Raw genomic sequence first — 26,758 nt, forward strand, 5'->3', positions numbered from 1 at the left:
AATGTCATTGTGTTAAATGCATCAGACATTGGGACATTGTTGAAACTCCTAAATGAAACACACAGTCAACCAAAAGAGTTCAATTTAACTAATCCTAAAGGGGGGAAAATGCCTATTGGACAAACAATAGTATGCGGTTATATTTATCCATCAGTGTATACATATCCTATACGTACACTGCAAATGGACAATTATTTGGGCTTAGAACCAAACAGGAGAGTGTGCTAGATTGCTTTAGGAAATTCAAAAGTTCTTTTAATGACACCAGATTTCTCCTAAAATGAAGGTCCATTGTTTTAATTCTCATATTCTCCTGGCAAGGTTATATGACTGAAAAAAAAAACAGAATACTGCATGTTTCAAAGAACTGAAGCTAAGGATCACCCAGAGAACAGCAGCTCCTTCCACTGAGAGTGGTGGTCATGAGGAGGTTGTAACACATCACAAACAAGAATCATAAAAAGGAGGTCATGTAAAGCGTGTTGTCTGAGACACATATGATGAGAAAAGAAAATAGGTTGGTAACATGGTGAGAACGAGGGATAATTGATGGATAGCCCAGGTGCACCATTGGTATCCTGGTATTGTCAGGAGAATCCAAGAAGACTCTTCCCCCACCTGCCAAGTAGGACCTCTTGCAGCAAACTTAAAGGAGAACCAGAATAAGAGGCACACAGGACAGACAAACATGGATGAGTTGCTGCTTGCAACATTGAAGGGACTAATCCCATTGATACGATTACGTATCCACTCAAATTTTCTGAGTAATAGAGCAGTGCAAATTTAAAACATCTCTTTAGTGTATTTTTAATATATCTTTCATTTAAATTTACATCCTTTGTTGAGTAGGGTGGATTTTTTTTCTTTGGCTCAGTTAAATATCTTATTCATTCATTCAACTTTCAGTAAATGTGTTAAGGATCTAATTTGTTCTAGCACATTTCACTATGGTCGTCAGTAGGGGAGATGCAAAATCAAGTTCTCATGATTTGCCTAGTTCTGTATGTTTTGTTTGTAAGCAATTGGAAGATTCCTTTGGATGCCGTCATTTAATTTGACTGAAGCACCTAAATTGGTTTCACAATATGTCAGGTCTTATTGATGACTTGTAAGTCATCCCTACAAAGTAAGCATTTTCTAGCCTTTATGCAATTTGGCCCTAAACCATGCTGTTTTGTTCATTTTTGCATGCCTGCAGGGCAAGCCTTGGATGACAGGTTGAGCTGTCCAGGAGGGCAGGAACCCTAAGGGGATAAGGATCAGGTTCTGTATACAAATAGCCTGCCAACAAGGACTGATGCCGCCCTACTGTGTGCTCCTCACAGACTCTTTCATCTGAGGATCCCTATGCTTCTATGACTGCTGCACAAAACTAAGCTTTCTCTAATCTCTACAATAGTTTCCTATTCCCACTGACAGCACCCTAATTGAGGCTCTCATTTCAGTGTGATATACTGGAAAGAATGCTAGACTCAGGTTCTAGAGCAGCTTCGGTTTGAATCCCACCTCTAATACTAGCTCTGTGACCATGGGTATGCCACAGTGCTTCTCTGAGCCTCAGTTTCTTCATCTGCAAAATGGGGATAATAATACCCGTAGTACCTACTTACAGGGTTGTTAGGAATCTCAATGAAGTATTATGAGAAAAGTGCTTTGTAAACCTTAAAGCTCTAGTCTCTTACTAATATCATGTTTTCCTAGGCTATTTTAACAGTCTCCTAACTGTTCTTCCCATCATGGTCTCTTATTTCCAGTCCATCCTGCACACTAATGCCAGATTTATCTTCCTAAGTGGTAGTTTGTTTTGTTACTCCTTTGCTCAAAAACTTTTAATGACTTACCATGATCTTCCAATAATAACAATAGCCAACATTTATAAAATGCTTTAAGGTTTGCAAAGCTTATTAGATATATTTTCTCATTTGATCCTCACAGCAACCCCTGGGGTAGGTGGTGTTGTTATCCCCATTTTACAAATGAGGAAACTGAGGGAGATTAAGTTAAGGTTAAGTGACTTGCCCAAGTTCATACTGCTGGTGTCTGAAGCAGGATTCAAACTCAGATCCTTCTGACTCCAAATCTAGCACTAGGCCACTTAGCTGCCAAAGTGATTGCCAAAAGCATGTCTAGCCTTTCCTCCCATTATCTGTCATCATATACTGTATTAGAATATATTTGCCATTGCCCAGACATGCAATTGTATTTATCCACCTTTGTCCTTTTATCCTACTGTTACTTCCATTACCTCTTCTTTGTCTTATCCCACTATCTTTGCTTGTCAAAATTCTGCCCATTTCATACTTTCCCTGTTTCCTACACACCTTCCCTCACCTAGTAAGTTGTGAGTTCTTTTTCTTCTGAACTCATACAGTACTTCTTTAAGCTTTTTTTATGTGGTACAGTGGAAAGAGCAATGGGTCCAAGTTAAAGGACCCAGAGTCCATTATTCAGTAAGCATTTATTAAGCACTTAACATGTTCCAGGCACTGTGCAAAGTGTTGGGGATTACAGAGGGAAGCAAAAAGACAGCAAAAAGCTCCCTGTCCTTAAGGAGCTTACCTTATAATAGAGGAAGACAACACAAAAGCAATCCAGAAAGCAAGATAGGGAGAGAGAAAGTGACAAAGTCTAGAGAGTCAGAAGCACTCTGGGAGAGGAATTGAAGAATGGATGGCTGGGGTCCTTCCTCAGTATGGAGCTTCCAAGAGGAACTCAAGGGTGGGGGGATATTCCAGGCTGAGAAGGTCACAAGTCCTGAGAGAAGTTCAGGGTTAGAAGGCAGCCAAAGGATGATGGAAGTCCAGAGTCAGAAACAGAACCAAGGGAGGAAAGATTCAAATTCTGCTTCTGCCACTTACTTATCTGTATGATTTTGGGCAAATCATTTAATCTATCATCTCATTTTCTTCTTCCTTAAAAGCGAGGGGCTTTGACTAGATGGCTTCCAAGGTCCCTTCCAGCTCTAAATTTTACTTAAGTGATCCTTTGATCTATACTCAATTGGCATATTCTACCACATGGACTTGTCTAACCCTCTATTAGATTTTAAACTCTGCAAGAAAATGAATGTCTTCATCATCTTTATATCAATGCAAAAGTTAGCCCAATTTCTCATATATATGGGGTGCTCAGTGAAATTGAATTAGGTAAGGAATCTGGGGTGCTGACTGTCCCTGCTTCCTGCCTGAACTAGTACTGTGCATTGCTGGCATACTTATCACTTTAGAGAGTTGTCCTGATGGTGAGATGGGGATTGGCCTCTTAGGTAGCTGCTCCCAACTTGGTGACAAGAACAACTTAACCTGTTACACCCAGTGACTTATCACTTGGTATTTTTCTGTGTAAGTGGTAGTAAAAGTTAGTGGAAATTTAAACAATGACCATCTGGGCCATTTTCATTTAGCTGTGAAACTGATTTTGTTGATCTATTTATTTTACAGATATTGGTATTCATTTGTTTTTCTTTCACAGGTGGGTGCCGTTTCATCTTTCCCATCTTTGTATTGGGATGATGCTGTTGCCTTGCAGCCTTCATCAGTTAGCTCTTCCTACAACCACCTCTATCTCTTCCATTTGATCACGATGGCTCATATATTCCAGATACTTCTCACCATAGACACAGGTAAAATTCTCTCCACTTTGATGGCCATAAATAACATCCCCTTCCCCTACACTCGCTTTTTTTTTTCTCTGTGTTCATAGCATAGAGAATTAATTTTGCTTGGGATAATAACCATCTCACATTTCTACAAGGTCTCAGTGATTTCCTTTGGTGAAGAATCAGCCATTTACTTCAGAATGAATTTGTTCTAATTGTGTTGGAAAAAATAAACATGGCTGTGAAAGGATTAAACAACTGAACTACCTGTCCTCATTCCTCAGATGCTGCCGTATCTACGTGTAGAAAGTTCCTGGGCTGTTAAATTTTTTCATTGCAGATCCCACAGCCTCCGTTTCTCCATATCATCCTTATACATTTCTCTACACGTTTAACATTTTTAGTCCTTTAACAGGCTTGCCAAAATTTGCTGCATTAAGTAGGCCCCTCAACATACTTATAGTGACACCTTTATTTTGCTTCTGCTTATGAGAGAGAAAACAAATGCCTTAGGAGAAATAGTGATGGATAAGGAGGATCCACAAGAGTATGGGCTTTTTGAGAAGCACTCATAGAGATCTGATCTCTACTGCTGACCCACTCGTGGCTTTGGCACTTTATCAGAGGTCCAGTCAGACCTCATATCCTTGTTCTTTCATCCCCTTAAAGGGCCACTCATTGTTAAGAGATTGGGTAAGATTCTTTAGCATTCTCTAAAGTAGACATTTCCTCCAACAAGAATAAAAGGGGTCATGGGAGAAACAAAATAGAGAACATTTCTTTAAAAAACAAAACAAAACAGGTCTTCATCTTCAAAGTTTAAGATGCTACCACTTTTTCTTTCCCACTGATGGGTAGCAAGCAAAAAAGTGGCTAGGGATCCTAGTGTGTAGGTTATGATAATGTACAGCAAAGGGGTTTCCTAGTAGCCTGGATCCTGTGAATGGTAGGAAAATCAAGAAATTAGCTGGAGCCAAATAGCCTTGGTGAAAAAGGGTTCTTCCCACAACTTTGCGAATTGTTGTATTGTTTGCTGATGACGCCAAGCTCAAGGGAGGGTAATAACGATGTAGCAAAGAGAATGAAATTTAATAAGTGTAACAGTGGAGTGATGCAGTTAGCACAAGTCATAAAAAGTATATAAGCACAGTAGTAACAAATGGCATGCAGCATAAAAAATAGGAAATGTTTAAGTGATATGGAAAGAAATCAATGGGGAATTCATGATGAATAACAAATTAGATAATAACTCAATTTCTTTATTGTTTTGTGGTTTACAAAGTACTTTTCTCACAACAACTCTAAGGGAAGGGATATATTTGCCATATATTACTGCAGAAAAATACTGTCAGGACACACCAAAGTACAGCTTTAAACCAGTCACACGGCTGATTTACTAGGAAACAGCAACAAATAGAACAGCTTTTTTAGCAGCAAATGGAGATGGACTAGCAGTCTTTTGATAAAGGTCTCATTAGACCATTATTGAATACCTACTCTGTGCAATTAAGTTGTCTTCAAATCTTTTTTTTCTTTAGCTTCCTTTAGCCTTCTCCCCCTAGGTCTCATCTCTCCCGCTAACTAAAGGAAGGTATCTAGGAATTCCATACCACTTGTGAATCATCACATAATACATTTTTTGAACATGTAGTTTGTACAAAGGGTCATTGAAGGATTCAGAGAGGTATGAGATGTAATACCTCTTCAGGGCATTTATAGTCTTAGTTTATAGCTAGCATAATGTAACATAATAGCTAACAACCAGAACCATAACAAATACCTTTCAATGACCTCTGGATTGGTGCGCTGGACCAAAATTTCAGTTGTTTTGCTTTAGTTAAAGCTTTGATAAAAATAGACAGGATATGATAAGAACCAAATGATTAACAGACAAAAAATGCTGTAGGACCTCATAGGAGACTGCTCCATGTGATCTGAATTCTTCTAGGAAAGTTGGATGGAGAAGATGGAGCTTAAATTCTGACTAGAGGAATGGATAGCATTCCTATAGAAGGTGAGATGGGGTAGGCATTTCAAATAGAGGAAGTAGAGGTGACCTATGTGACAAGAATCAGAGCTGTAAACAGCAACCAGTTTCGTAATTAGGGCTTTGAAAACAAAGCAGAGTATTCACAGGTTTTTAATGTAGAAAAAATGATTGCTATATGTTAATCTTTTTAACCACTGTATTCACAAATAAATAACAACATTAGAATCATTTTTGAATACGTAGTTGAGTGGACACATTTATATGCCACATAATTCGATACCTCAGGGAACCACAATTTTGTTGATTTATGCATACTCACAGCCAGCCAGACCACTCCCTCTGTCCTCCTCAGGAAATAAAAATCATTATCGTCTCCTACAATGAACTTCTCTGACCTTGATGATGAGCTTCTCAGATCTGCTTGGGGACATAATAAGGGGCCCAGGCCTAATGACTTCTTTGACTGTGGCCTGTGCTTCACTAGTGGAGCTCTAAGAGCTTTGCATCCTTAAGCCTGGCTCCAGAAAGGGAGAATGGAACTGGAACTGGACTTTAGTTGGATAGATACCACACCTGTTCTGTTAGTCCAGTATGTATTTATTTGTTACCTCTTATACACACAAAAGGCATTTGGGATTCAGTGACAAAAAATGAGAAATAGTCTCTCCCTTCAAGGAGCTTAAAAAAAAAAGCAGCTTACATTCTTTTGAATAATGCAACATGTACACAAGTAAGAATACTATAATGAAAATTGAGAAAGTAAAAAGCATTCATTCATTCAGTTCAGTCCAATAACCATTAAGTACCAGCAAAGTAGAAAGCACTGAGTTGGTACTAGATATACCCAAACAAAAGCAACAGTACCCAACCTGAAGGAACTTCCATTCTACTAGAAGAGATAATATAGTGTAATCATAATATTTAGCATTTATGTAGTGCTTTAAGGTTTGCAAAATGTTTTGCAAATATTCTCATTTGATCATCTCAACAACTCTGGGAGGTAAGTACTGTTATGGCCATTTTACAGATGAGGAACTTGAATAAGAGGCTAATTGACTTGCCCAGAGTCACACAACTAGCAAGTGGATTTGAACTCAGTTCTTCTTGTCTCCATATCTAGCACTTTATCCACTGCACCTCTTTGCTACCTAACATGTAAACAGATAAGTAAATACAAAACCATTTGAAGAGGATGAGAGCACTAGGAGAATCAAGAAGGGCTTCCTAAAGGAGATTGTACCTGAGCTGAGTCTTGAGGAAAGCTAAGGATTCCAAGAGGCAAAGGTGAGGAAGGTATTTATTCCTGGTTTGGCACCTCATGGAGAGGTACAGAGGTAAATTCTAGGAGTGGCAGGTAGGCCAGTTTGGCTATAATTGAGAATGTGAAGGGAAGTAGTATAAAGTAAGTCTGGAACGGTCAGCTAGTTCCAGATTATAAAGGGCTTTCATAGCCACGCTAAGGAGTTTACATTTTATCATAGAAACCCACAGGGAACCACTGAAAATTCTTGAGTAGGGGAGTAACATGGTCAGACTTATGCCTTAGAAAGACTATTTTGCTAGCTATATGGATGATGATTTGGAAAGAAACAAGATTGGAAGCAGAAAGTCCAAATAGTTTTAGAAGTCCAAGTTTGAGGTGATTGTGGTTTAAATTAGGGAGATGGCTGAGTAGAAACAAGGGGATGTATGTGAGCAATTTTATAAGGTAGAATTGTCAAGACATGGCAGCCAGTTGGTATAGGAGGGGAATGGGAAAGGAAGACCCTGTGGTTCTAAATCTAGGTGACGGGAAAGATGGTAATGTCTTTAACAGAAATCAAAGAATTTGGAGCAAGAGCATTTAGAACATGTTATATTTGAGATGCCTATGAGTTATCTGGATGGAAATGACCAATTAGCAGGTATGGGACTGTCTTTCAAGAGAAAAATTAGAGTTAGACATATAGATTTGGGTCAACTGAATAGAGTTAGTATTTGAACTCATGGTAGTTGATAAGATTTCCAATATAGTGAGCTTAAAAGGAGAAGAGAAAAATACCTAGGACAGAGCCGTAGAGAAAACTTACTTTAAGGGAGCAAGAGATGAACAAAGGAGACCACTAAGTAGCAGCAGATTGGAGGAGAACCAAGAGAGAGCAAGGAAGAGTATACCAAGGAAGGGTAGGCTATCTAATATGGAGGCATGGGCAACAATATTCATAACTGCCAAGAGTGCTAAGGAGATGAGAACTGAAAAGAAAGTGGGTGATAAGAATGTGGAGACAGAAGGAATAGATGGTTCTGGGAGTTTCACAGTGAAAGAAAGGTAAGCTATCGTATAATAGCTTGAGGACATATCAGGGTCAAGTAAGAGTTTTTTAGGGGCAGTTAGGTGGCGCAGTGGATAGAGCACCAGCCCGTGGATTCAGGAGTACCTGAATTAAAATCCGGCCTCAGACATCTAACACTTACTAACTGTGTGACCCTGGGCAAGTCACTTAAACCCATTGCCTAACCCCCCACCCAAAAAAAGTTTTTTAACGATGGGATAGGAATAGAAATATTTGTAATTAGTGAAGGAAAAGACAGTTGATAAGAAAAGATTGAAGATAAGAAAGATACTGAATGATTAATGAAGCAAGCTCTTAGAATTGGGAGGAGTTACCTGGAGAGAGATTGCCCTTGGCAAAGAGAGGGGACACTTTTTGTCCAAGAGAGGAGTGAAGAAAGGTGAAGCTGAAGAGGGATTTTGAAGTGTCAAGTAGGAGAGAAGGAATTCACCATAGATGGATTACCTGTGTTTCTCCAGTGAAATAGGACATCTATATTAAAGGTAATCCAGGAGGAATAAAAGCTTTGCCTTGTTTTCCAGTTGAGATTAGATAATATAAATTTGTAGTGGACTCAGTTAACAAAGTAATGTGACTTCTTCCAATAGCATCAACTTCAGAATGAGCAGACAAGGCATATGGTGAGAGTGTTCCAAAATTGAGGGTTGGCAGGATGTGAATGGCAGTATGGCAGGGGACAAAAGGAGTCATGGATAAAGGACAGTGCATGACTGAAGCGGTCAACTCCAGGATCAAAACAATGGAGAGAAGAAAAAGTGAGGGCAGAACAAGGATAGACTAGGAGAACAAGATGAAAGAGACAAACTGGAGGTTGCAGTGAGATCAGAAAATAGGCTTAGAGGGAGTGCAGCAGAGGGATAGATGGAAGGACGGGAGATTGTGATCAGAGAAGGGATTTCTGAGCTTGAAATCATGAAAATGTCACAGTTATCAGTGATGATAGGAGCTGTGGTGTAACCACCCTATAAATGTCTGAGGTAAAATGGAGCTGTAGTTCATTTGAGTTGAAGAGATTGGTGAACTCGGGTGCCTGAGAGAATATCAGCATGTATGTTAGAAGTCTTCAGGTAGGAGGCAGTGTTTAGACTCTAGTAGAAGGCTGTGACCTAGGAACTGAACTCCTTGAGAAATAGGAAGCAAAAGCTGGCAAAGGACCAAAATAAGGCTTTGGGTAGGGTGCTATAGATAGATGGAATGAACCACAGGGGAAAGAGGGCTGCTGATCATGGTGGCAGACAGAGGATTAAGACATGGCAATGCAGAAAGAGAACAAGCCAGTTCCTTTTCCTAACCTAGTATTTCTTGAAACGTGAGACAAAATGCAACAAGAAATAATACTCGTATCTTTTTAAGAAATCCAGGCTTTTGTGAGTAAGGGATGTGGGAAAAGTATGAGAAGAAGAAATTGAGGAAAAATGGAAGTTTTTTTTTTAACAATTGAGTGGGGGATTCTAGAGGACATAACAGAAAAGGAGGGTAGAACAGGAAACTGGACTCGGGAAATGGTTGGATTGAGCTGGGTGGAGACTAATACAAAGAAAGGTATTTAGGGAAGAGGGCTGAAGAGATGTGAGCCTTCAGTCATTGGGATCAGGGAAATAGCAGGTGCAAGTTTACTAGTTACAGCCACTAGTTGTTTGGTACCTCTACCTTCCAGTATCCTGTGATGATGGAAGTTGGAGATCATAGGGTGTTCCCTGTCTAAAGATTGGACAACAGGAAGTCAGACTAGAGACTAAGCCCCAGGACTGTAATGAATTCTCATATGGTGCTAGCTCAGTACACAAATCTTAAAACGTTGGGAGATGAAACACCCTCAGAAAATATCTCACATGTGACACATGCACTGTGGCCAGTCCTGGACCTTTTGTTAACCTTTTCTGACCTTTTGTCATTGAGTCTATTGTCAGAGGCCCTAGCTAAGGTAGCTTTATATCTTTTTCTGGGATCCAAGTCTTTCCATTTCCAGGCCCAGTAGAAATTATATCAATAGTTATATATGACATAATAGTCTATAAACCAGCAGTTCTCAGAGTGTGGTCTAAGGATATCCCCTAGATCCTTTCAGGGAGTCCACAAGATCAAAAGTATTTTAATAGTAATGACTATGCCATTTTAAATTCTAATATGATAAATATTGATAGATATAACCCACATAAACAAAAGTTCTTTGAGTGACCCTTAATAATTTTTAGGAGTGTAAATGGGTCCTAAGACTAAAGAGTTTGAGGACCACTGACATATATATCAAAGTATAAAAGCAGTATAACTTATATATACATATATGTCTATATATACATATACACACATACATGTACACACATACTTACCTATATATGTGTGTATGTATCCTTGAACTCATAATCGTCCTCTCTAATCTAATCTAATCTAATCTACCCTACGTCTTGCATCTGTTGACTTTCCATTCCTGTTACCACTAACCAAGTTTCAGTCCACATTACACCTCACCTGTACTACATGTACTACATGTTCTCCTGCCTTTAGTCTACCCCTACTCCAGTCCAGTGTAAACAGAGCTATCATTTCCTATATCAAAAACCTTCATTCGTTCCCCATTGTCTACCAGATGAAATCCAAGTTCCTTACCATGTCTCTCAGGACCTTCATTGATCCAATCCCAATCTATCGTTCCAACTATATCACTTAGCACTCTATGAATCTTATATTGGAGCCAAATTGGACAACTCTCCATTGCCAGAACATTCTTTGCACGTTGCTACCTCCATTCCTTTGCTCACATTTTTTTCCCCAACACCTGGAATTCTCTTTCCTCTAATTTCTGCCTATAAAAATTCTTCAAGGCCTGCTTCACTTACTGTCTCTTTCTTGGTCTTCTTTTCTTCTCTCCCAGCCCTGCCAGTGAAAAGGAATTTCTCCTGTGAATTCTTTTTTTTGTTTTTTTTGTTTTTTTTAGGCAATTAGGGTTAAGTGACTTGCCCAAGGTCACACAGCTAGTAAGTGTCAAGTGTTTGGTCTGAGGCCGGATTTGAACTCAGGTCCTCCTGACTGCAGGGCCGGTGCTCTATCCACTGCGCCACCTAGCTGCACCATTTCTCCTGTGAATTCTAATAGTCCTTTATACCTTTTTTATTCCCTTATGTTAAGCATACCTTGTCTTAGCTTCCCTCCTATATTGTAAGTCTTTATTCATCCTTATATCCCTTAACAGCACCTAGTACAGTGTCTTGTATGTGGAGGGGGAAAGGAAGGGAACAAGTATTTATTAAGTGGCCACTATGAGCCAGGCACTGCGCTTCACAAATACTATCTCATTCAGTCCTCTCAGCAACGCGGGGAGGTAGGTGGTGTTGTTATCCCTTTTATAGTTGAGGAAACTGAGGCAGACATATTAAGTGATTTGTCCAAGGTCTTATAGCCTGTAACTGAGGTTGGATTTGAACTCAGGTTTTCCTCACTTCAGACCTAGCACTCTATCCTACTATACTACCTAGCTGCCTTACTAGTGATATGCCCTAAGTAAATTTTGAATGAAAAACTTGAGGATACATAAGTAATATGAGATGTTGGAACTATCCTTATCTTTTATGCTCAATACTTCTTTGAATATTATGGACATTTATGGGATCAGCCATTAAGGAGAGATATGGAAGGCCCAAAGAGAATTCATAAGAGGAACACAGAGGACTAAAAGCATGGGATAAAATATAGGAGGAAATGGCATTTTTTCAGCCCAAGCAATTTAGTGATAGTTTTCAGGAATATGAAGAGCTTTCATACTATTGAAATGGGTTGACAGGGGAGGTTTTGGAAGCCCCTTCTCTGAAAGTTTTTAAAATTAAGATAGATTCTCATCTTTCTGGGATGGTTTAGGTATGGCCTTGCCTGAAGACAGGGGGATGAACTAAATGACCTCACAAAGTCCCTTCCAGCCCTATGCTTCTAAGATTGAGCTTGGTGGCAACAGCAGCAGGAGCAACAATCTGCTTCCCCATTTGCAGGTTGAATTCCTACCAGCCTGGCTAAAATTCCTAGGCACTGGGGTAGGTGGATGACTGCTAATCTATGTGATTATTATGTTAATGGCCAACATTTATTAAACACCCATATTTAGCAAGGTCTTGTTCTAGCAAAGTTGACTTAACAGTACTAATCTACAGAATTAACCACTTGGAGTCAAAAGTCCCCTCTTGCATCTTTTTAAGGGAATATAAAGCATCTTAGCCCTGTGGAACAAAGAGTTTGCCATTTGTAACTGAGTACTAAATGAGTGAAATCATTTCATGGGTTATCTTCTTCACAGACAATCTACCTGCCGAGTTACAAGAAGATAGTGAGGAGGCTCATTTTGCATCTTCTTTCTGCTCAGAAATTTCTCAGTATTTTGGTGGGTAAGTAGCACTTGGAGTTTGTTCAGGAGTTTTTTCAACCAAGAGAAATGGGATCTTTTGGCAAAGACATACCTGTCCAGCTGGGGTCCAATAATTGTGGGTAAAAGAGAAGAAGTCAGACTGAAAACAAAGAAATGTATTAGCATGCTAAGGAACTCTGTTATCTTAACTGTAGGCTCCTAGAGTACAGATTTGATTTTTGTAACCTTTCAAGCCCACTTAGACTCCACAGACAAGCAGTAGCATTTTGCACTAGCTTAGATAGGTAAGTAAAGCGTTTCACAGGGGAAGGAGGGATAGAGAAAGAGGGGGATCAGCCAAAGGAGAAATAGGGAGTATTTGGGATACAACTGGCAGATTTATTATTCTCTGTTAAAAGTCATGAGACAAGGAGAAATGACCAAATACTGTTACAATTATGAAAAAAAGTACTTTTAGATCATACTGCAAGGTTTCTCATCCAAAAACAAAATATGGCCATATGCATAGATAGCTGTTAGTATTAGAGAATTACTATAAAGGCCTTTAATGTGTGACTTCTTTTGCTACTAATGAGTAGATACAAAGTGTATGATTACATAAGATGGTTTTTCTGTGAAGTAAGGCCTCAGTGGATCATGTGAACAAATAACTGAAGTCATCTCTGAAAATAAAATGGATTTTGGACTAGCTTTTTTTAAAGCGATATTTTAGAAACACAGCAAATTGTTCTTTCAATTCTATAACCCAACTGACCCTCATATAGCACTTCATTTAGCTACACACTTGCTCATATTAGAGTCGTTAAGACCAATTAAGTAATGTAAGTAAAGTATGTTGATACTACAGAAGTTTGAAATATCGTACTTCTACTTTGTTTCTGTATGTCTGCTGCCTGGCTTCCCTAGTCTTCCTTTTTTCTCTTTCAACAGGCAAATAGCATTTAGCAAATAGCAAGAGAATATTGATTGATATTGTAGTACTTATTTATATTAGTGTTTTGTGATTTACATTTTATTACTGAAGGGTAATACTCTCAAGAGTCGGTTCAAAGGTGTTGCAGCATGAAATTCTGAATTTCTTTAATTTTTTTTTTAACCTAAGAGTAAATGTGTTAGCCTTTTATAATGAAAAAAAGGGACAGGAAGAGAGTAGGCGGAAGAGTGATTTCATTGCTGCAGAAACTAGCGAAGGTTGCTAGAAATACTGTTTTTTTTTCCCAGAAAATTATAGAACAAATTCTAAATAAACAAATCTTAAACTTTTTTTGTCTTAAATAGCTATAAAATAAAACATAAGTTAAAAAAAGGACAAATTTAAGACCTTAGAATTTCATTCTTTTCAGTTTTTTGATCTGCAGTCTTTTGGAATTTCTGTCCTATAGATGCATCAGCTATGATGTTCCTGGTTGGTATTTATGGGATTGTTTGAAGAGAGGCATTACCCCTTACCTTCGATGTGCTGCTTTGTTTTTCCATTATTTGCTGAAAGTGCCACCACCAGAAGAACTGCTTTCAGGTAAATAAGACTGCCATTCTGTATTGAAAATAAGCCAAAGAGCTGGAAATTTGGGGATTCCCAGAGAAAATTCATTTTTCTCCTTCAAGCTCAAGGATAAAGGCAATACAGTTTAATGGAAAACCACTTGCCCAAGGAAACATAGTCTGTTCTCACACTGTATGCATGGATTAGCCCTGGTACCACGCTAATGTTGCATCTGTGGGTCATTCAGAAATGAGATCATAAAAAAAGCTGTCTTCATATTCTCTAAGTCACATCTTGGCCTGTGTTTAGAATGTTCTTTTCAGATGTAAAATGCACACATGAAGCATGTTTCTACAAAGCAGGTGTCATTTCTTCCTTTGTTTGGCTATAATGGTACGTGGAAGCAACAGAGGAGGTGACCTGATACCCTAGCCCTCCATGCCTGGCCTGGGGAATGTGTATTCCTTAATAATAAAAGCAAGAATAAGGTCCATTTTGCTTATAATAACACTCAGTTGGACTAAAGATTCCTGCTCTGCTGTCTAACAGTTAGCTAAATAGCTGAGCTTTTCAAGATCATCTGGTTTTAGATTCTTATGCACCAGTTGCTTAATTCTTAGAGTTTGGTTGTTATTATTTTGACTGATCATATCATAGCTCGTAGGATTTTAAGCTGGAAGGGACCTTAGCATCTGGTTCCATCTTGTCATTTTATGATGAGGTCACTGAGGCCCAGAGAGGTTTTGACTTCCCCAACTCACACAGATTGAAAGTAACAAAGTCAGGAATCAAACCAAACCTCTTAATACAAACCCAATGCTTTTTTCTACAGTAATGTGCCACCTAGAGCCAAGAGATATTTCTAACTTCACCCTCACTCTATTTTTATTGGGGTTTTCTGAATTAGCTCTTACCAACTATCCAAGTGGTTTTTGCACTTTGAGATTTGAGTTCAGGAGTCAAGAAACCCTCTAGGTCTTAATGTTTCTACAAGCTTCATTCTTTTCTCTTGGTGTGTTAATGAAGGGGGTGAATTCACCTCTTGGCTAAAACCCTACTTTAGCCAACATATGTGCCTTGTAACTCTTAAGATTATTGATAAAGTAGATGGCTTTTTCCTAAGCAATTATGAATACACGTTTTGTTTTGTTCTCTCATATGATTTCACTGTGCAGTTGATGACTTATTTGCAAACTTCAATTTCATAAAGATATAAAAAATGTAAAATGGATAGAAACTCTAATAATATAATCCCTAGTATGGGATAATATGCTCACTAAATGTGTTTTTCTTCTCTTTCAGTTTGTGAGGAAGGTCAATTCAATGCACTCTGTAGCTATTTATCCTTACCCACCAATCTGTTCCTGCTTTTCCAAGAATATCGAGATACTATAAGCCCCTTGCTCCAGAGGTACTAAGCAGGCAAAATGTCATTTTGTCTTGGTATTGGGACAACACATAACTTTAGAAATTTGAAAAGACTGCCTTAGACTGATCAGCAGTGAATGAACAGGGCTTAATATTGGTTTACACCAACCAGGATGTTAACTGCTTTCTGTCACTCACTCAAAAGAATGTCTACTCTGCTGGCATTGCTTCCTCAAAAGGGAAGATAGTGCACTTTTCTTCTCAATTCCTGTAATCCATTTTTTACAAAAAATTTTTCATTTTAAAACTTACCTTTTTTTGATCATCCATCCACTCAACTTTATTTCTTCTGTAGACTTTTATCTATAAATGACTTGCCTCTACTTCCCCTACCTCTCTCATTCTTCTCTCTCCTTTCCCTGCTCCTCTCCTTTTTTTTCTTTCCTCTCCCTTTCATTCCCTTCTCCATTTTCTCCCTTCCCTTCCTTCCTTCTTTCTCCCTTTTCTTCTTCCCTTCTTGCCTCACCTTTCTCCACCATTCTTGTCCCTCTCTTCTTTTCCCCTTCTTTCTCTCCTCCTATACCTCATTTCCCTCTCCCACAATCAGTTAAATCAGTTTTAAAATCTGTCAGTATTTGTGTTGAGTGTAACTGTGATAGGTTATGCCAATTTTAGTTAGAATTTTGTTATTCCTAGAATTTTGGACTGTTGAATTGCTTATATGTTTATTCAGGTATATTCTGTTTATTCCATTTCAACCTTTGTAACCAAGATCCATGCCATAATAACAACAACAACAATAATAGAAGAAAGGAATGAAAGGAAAATAAGAAAAGAGACAAGATGTCAACTTGAAAGAAATGGGATACAAAAGATAGGAGAAAAAAGCCACGTTCTTGGCCATTGGTCTTTACTTGTGATATCATACTCACCTTTTGTTGTTGTTTTCTGGGGGGGTGGTTCTGCTGTCCAGGTGGTGTTCTGATCCTGCCTTACACAGCCTTTTGAAAGGACAAAACACTATGGTCAGGTGGGTTCTACTTTTTCAACTTTCTTTTCTGAAGTAGTTATTATGCCTTCCACTGTGCATGTAAGATACCTACCTACCTCCTCCTTTGTCCTCTGTTCCCCATTGTGTGTATGTGCATGTGTGTGTGTGTGTATGTATACACACACTTTTTTTTTAAATGTGTGGGTTCTTTGCCTGAAATTAATTCTTCTCCAGTGCTCTTCAGTGTCACAACTCCTTGATCTCATCTGTCACTCTTCCTTCCTTCTTCCCTGGCTATAAAGAGGTACTCTCTTTACTTGCTAAGACTAACCCCTCTATATGTACATTTGATCTTATCTCCTCTCATCTCTTCCAGTGCATTGCATCCTGAATTATCCTCCCCTCCAAATCTTCAGCCTTTCCCTATCAACTGGTTGCTTCTCTATTGACTTCAAACATACCCAAGTCTCAACCAACCCTAAAAAACCTTCACTGGACCCTATCATCTCCTCAAGCTGTTGCCCAATATCTCTCTTCCCTTTCTTGTCCAAATTTCTTTGAAACAACAGAATAATAGTATTTGCTGTACAAATGGATCCTCAGACCCCTTGCAGTGTGTTTGTGGTCTGTGTATATGGTTTGAGAACCATCCCTCTAATTAAAGGCAGTCACAGAAATGGCCTCCCAATGTTAGGATGCCATCACCATTTACATGGGGGGAAAATGTCTGGGGCAAACAGAACCCAGACTGTCACAAATGAGGCATTTTCCTCATCTCCTATATTTCTTTATGTAAATATTCCTAGGGAATAGAAAACTTCACTGTCTCTCTAGTGCCAGCCACTTTGTTCTTGAGGTCAGCTTTGCTTTTATATAGCAAAGGGAAGGGCATAGAATTATAAGGAAGGAGAGAATAAGCTAAACTAATAAAAGAATTACAACAGAACTCGAACTAGCCAGAACACCCCATTTGGAGACCTAACCAGGAGCTAACACCATAGCTCTGCATCTCAATTTAACAATTATCATCCAGAGCTTTACACTGTGCCCCTCGGAAGGTGCTAAGGTAAAGCAGGATATACAGTCTTACAGCAGATAATTAGGGAGATAATATATCCATACATTTAAAAAAAAAGACAATGTAAATTAAAATGTGCTGTTGTATATAACAGACTTTATTATAGGAATTCCCAGAAAGAAAGAAAGAATCATTCCATGCAGAGGGAAGTCTTCATGATAGAAGCAGATCTTGGGACAGTACTTTGAGGGATGTGCAGGATTTAGATAGGTGGAAAGGAGCAGGGAATATATTTAAGAAGGAAAAGAGTATGTTCAAAGGCAGGAATGAGCATAGTATGGGCTAAGGATAATAAGAGAAGATCTGACTGCAACAGGTTCTCATTTGGGAGTTTCAGTGCAAAAAGAAGGGAGCCTAGCAGTTATAGGAGAACACATGCCAAGAGAGAACCCCATGGGTATGTGGCCCCCACTTCCCTGCATTCCCAGGGGCAGCACAGGTCTGGTGGCCTGGACTTGCAGCGTTACGCACATTCCAATTGTGCAGCAGCCCAGAGCCACTTAGGGCACGAACTTTTATATAGAGATTTTAGACAGAGAGGTGATAGTGGCACTTACGGGACAGTGCCCTCTCATCAGTGACACAAGGCAGTGGGACTTTTTAGACCAGTGGTGTTTAATAAAAACAGAGTTACTAAATCACACATAAAGATCTCTGCTAACCGCATTTTGACTTAGAAAACCACGTAATATTATCTGTGTTCTATTGTAGTTTTATTTATTTTATTAAATATTTCCTAATGTATTTTAATTTGATTATACTGGAGTGTTTGACACATGTGGTGTAGATTACTGAAATGAGTATAATCTCTGAATTCCTTAATAAAGAATGAGGAATTGATGGCAGGCAGCCAGGAAACTTAACTGTAACTGTGCCTTAGCAAGCTAGCATCTGGGGAGAGGGGACAAAAGGGTCCAGTCTCCCAGTCCATTAAGCCTTAGATGCCTTAATCCATGCACCTGGATTAGGACTAAACCAGTCAAACAGGGTTTCACCAGCTCACAGGAGCAGTGAAATATAAAATTAAATAGAAACATGGAACAAGTTGGAGGACTTTGAATCCCACCGTTATTAGTTTGCCATCTATTCAGTATATAACAGGATTCAGTGTCGGGTCTAAAGCAGAGGGAGCCATTCATTTGCTACCTTCTGACAATCTTAATTCCCTTCCCTCACCTTAGTCTGTTTTAAGTTTATACGTATATGAAATGTGATCTCTTATATTAAATGCCTAGGTACCCCAGAAAAAGAAATAAATTGATAGAACTTCCAGAAGACTACAGCTGTCTCCTGAACCAGGCTTCTCAATTCAAGTAAGAAGGAATTATTCAAATATGTGATCAATTTCCCCTGAAGTCTTTAATTAAACAATTCTTGTTTCTTCAGCTCATTCATCTATGTACAACTTCCAGTGTCCTCACCCTCCTCTTGACATGATCTAGCCTATCATTGTCCCTTCTAAAATGTGACACCCATTCCGGACATAGTACACCAGATGGGGTCTTCTGAGGGAAGAAGATAGAAGGCCTAGCCCAAGGATGGGGAAACTGTGGCCTTCTAGGTCCTTGGGTACAGCCTTTTGACTGAGTCCAAGTTTTACAGAACAAATCCTTTTATTAAGGGAATTTGTTCTGTGAAGCTTGGATTCAGTCAAAGGGCTGCAGCCAAGGATATAGAAGGCCACATGTGGCCTTGAGGCTGCAAGCTCCCCACTTCTGGCCTAACCCCTTTCTCACTGTATTCAGTATGGTTCTGTTGATGCAATGTAAGTTAGCATTAGCTTTTCTGGTTGCTCTATCGTATGGCTGATTCATTGAAGATGAAGTCTGCTAAAGTCCTAGGGTCATATAACCAGCATATATCAGAAGCAAGACCTGGCTTCCAAGGCCAGTCCCTCTGTCCATTACACTACACTGGCTCTCAACAACGGTAATAATGTCTATCATTTATAAAGCACTTTAAGGCTTGGAAAGTACTTTATATATACTCTCTCATTTGATTTGATTAAGGCAGGATGGGCTAGGTTGTGAAGAATTTAAATGCAAAACAAAGACATATGTAATTAGAGAGGCGTGTCTTTTTGGGAAAATAATTTTTGGCGGCTGTGTAGGAGATCAATTGGAGTGTAGGGAGAATTAGGACCTAAAGACTAATGAAGCCACTTAACTAGTGCAGGTGAGAGGTGATGAGTGCCCAAACTCAGAAAGTGGTTTTGTGAGTAGAAAAAGCGACATATTCAAAAGATGTGACGAGATTTAGCAACTGATTGGATATGTGGGGTGAGTGACAGTGTCAAGACATTGAGTATGACATTGAGGTTGGGATAGCCAGATTGTTTTTTCAGGATACTTAGAACTAATCCTACCATCAGCAATGTGCTTCCCCATTCAGCTCCACTTTGAATTTTATCATCCTTCACAATATCCAGTTTGATAGGTGTAAAGTGGTACCTTACAGTTGTTTTTAATATGTGTTTCTCTGGTCAAAGGATACGAACAGGCAGTTCTCAGATGAAGAAATTAAAGCCATCTATAGTCATATGAAAAAATGCTCTAAATCACTATTGATTAGAGAAATGCAAATCAAAACAACTCTGAGGTACCAAACACACCTATCAGACTGGCCAACATGACAAAACAGGAAAATGATAAATGTTGAAAAAGATGTGAGAAAATTGGAACACTAATGCATTGTTGGTGGAGTTGTGAAATGATCCAACCATTTTGGAGAGCAATTTGGAACTATGCCCAAAGGGCTATAAAAATGTGCATACCCTTTGATCCAGCAATAGCACTTCTAGGGCTGTAGCCCAAAGAGATCCATACAAATGGGAAAAGGACCCACATGTACAAAAATATTTATAGCAACTCTTTTTGTGGTGGCAAAGAATTGCAAATTGAGGGAATGCCCATCAATTGGGGAATGACTGAACAAGTTGTGGTATGTGAATGTAATGGAATACTATTGTGCTATAAGAAATGATGAGCTGGCAGACTTCAGAAAAACCTGGAAAGATCTGTATGGACTGATGCTGAGTGAAGTGAGCAGAACTAGGAGAATGTTGTACACAGTAACAGCCATGTTGTGCAATAACTAACATTGATAGACTTAGCCCTTTTCAGCAATGCAAGGATCTAAGACATTTCCAAAGGTCACATGATGGCAAATGTCATCCACATCTAAAGAAAGAACTATGGAGTTTAAATGCAGATCAAAGCATACTATTTGCTGTTTTTTTTTTCTTCTGTTTTGTTTTGTTTCTTCTTTTTGGTGGTTTGGTTCTAATTCTTCCTTAGAACATGACTAGTGGGAAAATATGTTTAATAGGAATATATATGTATAGCTTATATCAGATTGCACACTATCTTGGGGAGGGAGGGGGGAAGAAAGGAGGAGAAAAATTTTAAAACTCGAAAGCTTATGAAGTGATTGTTGATAAATCAAAATAAATTAATAAAAAAATGTATTTCTCTTGTTAGTAGAGAGTTTAAACAGTTTTTCAAGTTGTTAGCTAGCTATGTGTATTTTCTCCTTTGAAAATCGTATGCTCATGCTCTTTACCCAGTGTACTATTGAGGAATGGGTATTATAGATTTGTATCAGTTTATTATAGATTGCAGAAGTCACTTTTTTGTCACATATTTGCTGAAAATATTTTTTCAATTGTTTTCTTTTGGGAGGAGAAATTTGCCTGTTATGCAAAATTTTTGTGTAACCAAATCCACAAATTCTGTCTCATTTGTTCAATGAAATTTTTTTTTCTACAACTGAAATGTTACTCCCAAACCAACATTACCAAACAAATCATGAGGCTGCTATCAATTTTAAGTTTTTCTTCCTATGAAATTATCAAGAAATATTTTGATGAAAATTATTTGGCAAGTATTAAAATAAAGAAGAAGAATATTTGTGATTACATATTGCCTGGTACTTTAGGAGCTTTCTTTCTGGAAAATAGACACATGGTTTTATAAAACAAAGGCTAAAAACATTGCTTCTTTTGTGCACTGTGACCTTTTTTTTCCTCAACTTCAATTTGGTCTTCTCTCTTTGTTTTTAAGGTGCCCGAGGTCTTCAGATGATGAGCGAAAACACCCAGTCCTGTGTCTCTTCTGTGGGACCATGTTGTGCTCTCAGAATATTTGCTGCCAAGAAATTGTGAATGGGGAGGAGGTTGGAGCCTGCATTTTTCATGCTATTCACTGTGGAGCTGGAGTCTGCATGTTTCTAAAGTAAGTAATGAGTTACTGGAGATTTTTATGATGAATTTAGGGAACCCTTCAAAGGAACCTAACATTGCGTGATAGTTATTAATTGCAGATAATAATGTGAAGTTTGTTTGTATATTTGTGTTAGTGTAAGAGCAAGATTTAGATTATCTTTTGAAAAATGTGGCAAATGGCTATAGTATTTGATAATTTTATGGAAAGTCTTGTAAATGTGCATTGAGACTTTGTTCATTGTTTTTATAAATCAAAGTATAAAATAATCATGGTTGTAAAATAACCAGGAGAAACAGAAATGCAATTTTCTGGGATTTAAATTTTAAAATTTAAATTTTTTTCTATTTTAAAAATTTGAATATCAGTGAGTCAATAAGCACTTGTTTACTACATATATATATATAGATATATAGATAGATATATAGATAGATAGATAGATAAAATAGCACCTACCATGTTCCAGACACTGTATTAAGCTCTGGGGATACAAAGAAAGACAAAAGATAGCCCCTCCCTCGAGGAGCTCATAATCTTTTGGGGCAGACAGCATGTGAACCACTGTGTAGAAAAAAAGTAAATACAAGATAAAAAGGAAGTATTAACAAAGGGAAGACACTAGAATTAAAGGGGATCAGGAAAGGCTTTCTGTAGAAGGTGGTGTTTTAGCTGAAACTTGAAGGAAGTTCCAGGTTCACACTTTAATCTCTTTCCCTTCTAACTGCCACCATTATTACTCTTCTCAACAAAAGACCCATGTATCTAGAGCCAATGAAAAGCATAAATAAAGAAGCTGAGATATAAGCTTAACAAATAGAGAACAGATAGGCAATAAGGCAACTACAGCCCAGCTTTTTGGAAAAGAGGAAGGAAGACTGCCCTGAAATGAAGGAGTTTGAGGGAGGGATGTGAGAAGAAGGTTGCCAGGGCAGGAGAGGAAAAATCTAGTGTATTTGAAGGGCTCTTTTTTGGGGCACTTGCCTTTTTTGGGCCTCAGTTTCTTCACTTATAAAATAGATAAATTATCAGATAACTGGATTAGACAACTTTTAAAGGTCTCTTCTAGCTCTTATATTCCTTGTTTTTCTTCCATTTCCCAATTCTCCCCATGTAAATGTACTTTGTCTGTACCAGAATTTTTCTATATAAGCCCATGGAGTATGTTAGATTCAAACTTAGAAAGAAGGGTGAACACCTTTAAATATATGGAGAAAGAAATTTATTATTATTTAGCTACTACTTAAGTATTTCAAGAAATCACTATTTCATCCAAGTGGATGAAACCAATACAATGCAAAATAAAAAACCAAACCCACCTCTACATTTTCAAAGATGATTTAATGAGTGTCTGTTGACCCCTTCCCCCAATCACTACCTGGTAGCCAACCCTCCAGTAATGAACCTCCCCAAACTTAGTTATAGTTCCTCAGACAACAGCAGTATTTCACCACCAGGTTCATGCTCAAAGACCCTCCAATTTTACCAGGACTTGCACTTGATTGGCATAGTCTTCAAAACTCACCTTCAGACTCGCATAGTCTTTAATTCATCTTTCCAACACAGTGAGGCGCTGGAGAAGGAATTGAATAGAATAACTAGCTATTAGTGTTTTAATTCAGTAACGTAATTTGGTTAGTCAGTCTAGCACTTATTAAGTGCTTACTGCAGGCCAGGCACAGTGCTGAGTGTTGGGGATACAGAGAAGGTCAAACCACTGTCCCTATCCTCAAGGAACTCACATATGCCTAGAAAATCTATTCAGGGTAGTTGGTGGGGGGCAGCTGGGTGGCGCAGTGGATAGAGCACCAGCCCTGGAGTCGGGAAGACCTGAATTCAAATTCAGTCTCAGACACATAACATTCACTAGTGTGTGGTCACTTCACCCCTATTGCCTCACTGGGAAAAAAAAAAAAAGGTAGTTGGTGGAAAGTAACCTCAAAGGGAAGACGCTAGCAATGAGGGCTCTCAGGTTTCAGCTGGGAGGAGAGTGGGGAGTGGGGGAAGAATGAGAAGCTGGAAGCTTAGGCCTGATGGAGTACTGAAACCCAAGGACCAAATTCCCTGCATAGGATTTGGCTTACCGAGGGCGTCTGCAGCTACTGAATCAACCAGCTTGTCCTTCAGCTCTTTGGCTTTAACCTCAGAGGCTGTTGTAAGGATCAGATGAGTTAGCCCATGTACAAACATTTTAAGCGCTATGTGTATTTTCTTCCCCAAGAATTCTCTTTCTTCCTACTCAAGTTCTCTGGTTCATCTCTAGCAATTTCTTCCTCCTACACAAGCTCATGTATACATTCTCCCTCTCCCATGTACTGTTAAGAATGAATGCTTTTTGAGTACTACTGGGATATAAGTATAGGGAAAAGAGTTATACACACTAATGATATTTACTACTTGCAGGTATAGTGAAGGAATAAAATTTATAGAATTCTCGTGTTAAATTAGGGCTCACGAACTATGGTCTGAAGGTCAAATCTGGCCCGCTTTTTTGTACTGTCCAAGAGCTAAGAATGATTTTTACGTTTTTAAATTCAATAAAACTTTATTTTAAAAAGTAAAAACCATTCTTAGCTTTTTTTGGGGGGGAGGTGTCTGGATTTGGCTTGCCTGTATTCTGACCCTTTGTTAGATGGTAGTTAGAAAGAGAAAACACTCCTCAACTTGAACCCCAGTCTGATTAGAGATCATAAGACTATTAAGATTTGTAGAGGACCTCTTAGAGGCATTTCCAGCACTAAAATTTTGTGAAGCTATGTAGTTCAAGTCTTTTGCTCAGCCCTTTCCCTCTTTCTCATATATCTGATAAGATACTAACTAGAAGCTCTAGTCATTCTTTCAAGGAGGCTCAGATAGGACTCCCACTGGTCCTTCTTCCTCTGGTATGTACTACCACTACTTCTGAACCTATTTGCTATAGTCCTGCTGGATCTTTGCTCTTTGATCCAGTGACACAGGCCTCCTTGCTGTTACTTAAATAAGACATTCCATCTCTCAGCTCTGTGCATTTTCTCTGGCTTGCCCTCATGCCTAGAATGCCCACCCTCATCTCTATCTACTGGTCTCCTTAGCTTCCTTCAAGTCCCAGCTGAAATTTCACCTACTACAGGAAGCCTTTCCTGACCCATCTTAATTCTAAGATCTTCCCTCTGAGGCTGTTTCTAATTTATCCTTACTTGAACTTGTTTGTACATAGTTATTGGCATGTTGTCCCCTGTTAGGTTGTGAGCCCCTCAAAGGCAGAGACTATCTCCATCACTTGGAACAAAGTAGAGCACCTAATAAATGTTAGCGACTGGTTGACTGACTGACTTTTCCGTAACCCCAACTTCTAAACACATAATCTTAATAAAAGCAGCAGTTCTTCTTTGCCAACCAATATTTGGATGTCTGTACTTGTCGTTGTAACGGATAAAAATCATTTTGTTTTCTTGGAATTTCTTTTGGCACAGTGCCTAACCTAGCACTGTTATTGTGTGAGTGACATTTTGTTCTTTCAGGATTAGGGAATGCAAAGTGGTCCTAATTGAAGGCAGAGCCAGAGGCTGCTTGTTTCCAGCCCCCTACCTGGATGAATATGGAGAAACAGACCCTGGGCTAAAGTAAGGACACTTGATGTCATGCAGTCTTGGGGAACTGGAATTTACTGCTTTTCCATGATGATTTTTTTAGCCACATGCACACATCTAGATTGCAATGACCATCATAACTCTGAACACAAAGAAAAATTATAAGTTTGCAGACCTGTCCTATTAGTACTACTGATTTGTTCTTACTAAACATGAAGCCATCTTCTGTTTCATGAAATATTTTTAATAATTTGCTACTTCTCCAACTACAAAAGCATGAGATAGCATATTATATTTCTTAAGTATTTTTAAACAGTGACCAAACAAAACAGATCACTATTACAAGGGGCTCTAGGACACAGATTTTTGTTGTTACACTAGAATTTTGTTGTCCTTAATATGCCTCAAAAAGAGTAAGCTAGTAGTTCTAATGGAAAATTGAAATTCCTTAAGTTATGTAGTTTTTAAAGTCTTTTTAAATCGTAATGGTATTTGTTGTCCTATAGAGTAATAGAATCTGGGCATGGAGGCAAGAAAACTGAAAAAATAGGATGTTATCAGGTTATGCGGAAAATCTTTAATGGTTGAATGTATGTGATCTCCGTTATTCCAGAAAGGATTTCATAGTTCTTCATTACTGGGTAGATCCAAGTCAGAGCCCTTTTGTGTCAACTGCTCTATAACAATTTGCTCCCAGAATCACACGATGACTCATATATAAATAATTGTCCTATAATTCATGTATTTTGCTTGCCAGCAAAACTTAGCATAACAACCAAAATTAAACAGAATATCACCTCGATGTGATGTTTTTTGAGAGGAAAGGGAGGAATTAAGTTCTTGCTGGGAGCCAGTGCCCCCAGTCCACCCCATAACTACCTCCCCTTGTCTTTCTGTTCCCAAGGTCTTCCCAATTACATTGGCTTGTAGTGCCTCAGAGATAAAGAATAGAGCTCTGACTCTTTCTTTTGGGGAGGAGGGGTGATGGTAGGCAATATGCTGACACTGTCAAAGCAGTTAGTACCCAGCTTGGTCTAACCAGCATGGAGGGGTAAGGGCAGGGCAGGGCAATGAGCTTTCCTCTGCTGAAAAGGAGAACTTGCAGTCCCAATGTCATCCTGAGGCCTAGGCCGCATCACTCACTGATTTGTTTTTTGGATTGTTAGAATTTAATTAGAGTGAGTTTCTCTTTCGCTTGCCAAGTGTGGGTAAATGTTTGCTCTATCTTTTTTTATTTCCCCCAAGTCTTGCCCTGATGATAACTATTTCAGTAAAACAAATCTAAGTTAAATCAGCAAGCATTCGTTAAGTGTCCACTATATGCCTAAGCACTGGGTCCAGAGACATCTCAAGATCTCAGACTATGTAGGCTGCCAGAAGGTATTGGAAGTTGTTTGACTCAAGCTAACATATGTTCATTTCTTCTCCTATGAAGGAGGGGCAACCCCCTGCATTTGTCTCATGAGCGTTATCAGAAACTCCATTTGCTCTGGCAGCAGCATCGTATTATAGAAGAAATCGCGAGGAGTCAAGAAACTAATCAGATTTTATTTGGATTCAACTGGCAGTTACTTTGAGTCCCAGTTCCACAGAAGAGTCACAGATGAAGACAGGTCTGCAATTCTGGATACATTTAGGAGGACTGATGAGGGGTGGGGGGTTTGGCAATGGGGTCATTCCTCAGTTCCTGATTCACATCTTTCAATAAAGTATCCCTTAATGGATTTTTGCTTTCAATCAGCAAGCTTGATGCCTCAAGATAAAGCATTTGCATACCTAT

General features: G+C 38.8%; 1 protein-coding gene across 2 annotated transcripts in view; it reads left to right on the plus strand.

The window, feature by feature from the left end:
• Positions 1–26,758, plus strand: part of UBR1 (ubiquitin protein ligase E3 component n-recognin 1) — a 159,832-nt gene that overhangs the window by 129,170 nt on the left and 3,904 nt on the right. Inside the window, exons 39-47 of one of the 2 annotated variants that reach the window (XM_027869880.1) lie at positions 3,472–3,622; positions 12,204–12,291; positions 13,655–13,788; positions 15,058–15,166; positions 16,097–16,153; positions 18,428–18,505; positions 21,254–21,424; positions 24,910–25,011; positions 26,414–26,591. In XM_027869880.1, the coding sequence (XP_027725681.1) occupies positions 3,472–3,622; positions 12,204–12,291; positions 13,655–13,788; positions 15,058–15,166; positions 16,097–16,153; positions 18,428–18,505; positions 21,254–21,424; positions 24,910–25,011; positions 26,414–26,555 (1,032 nt within the window). In that variant the 3' untranslated portion in view covers positions 26,556–26,591. Of the gene's footprint in view, positions 1–3,471; positions 3,623–12,203; positions 12,292–13,654; positions 13,789–15,057; positions 15,167–16,096; positions 16,154–18,427; positions 18,506–21,253; positions 21,425–24,909; positions 25,012–26,413; positions 26,716–26,758 lie in introns of those variants that run through there. The other variant, XM_027869879.1, reaches the window with a different exon arrangement.

Source organism: Vombatus ursinus, unplaced genomic scaffold (genome assembly GCF_900497805.2).
Source record: "Vombatus ursinus unplaced genomic scaffold, bare-nosed wombat genome assembly UNPS02014794.1, whole genome shotgun sequence".
NCBI classification, from domain to species: domain Eukaryota; kingdom Metazoa; phylum Chordata; class Mammalia; order Diprotodontia; family Vombatidae; genus Vombatus; species Vombatus ursinus.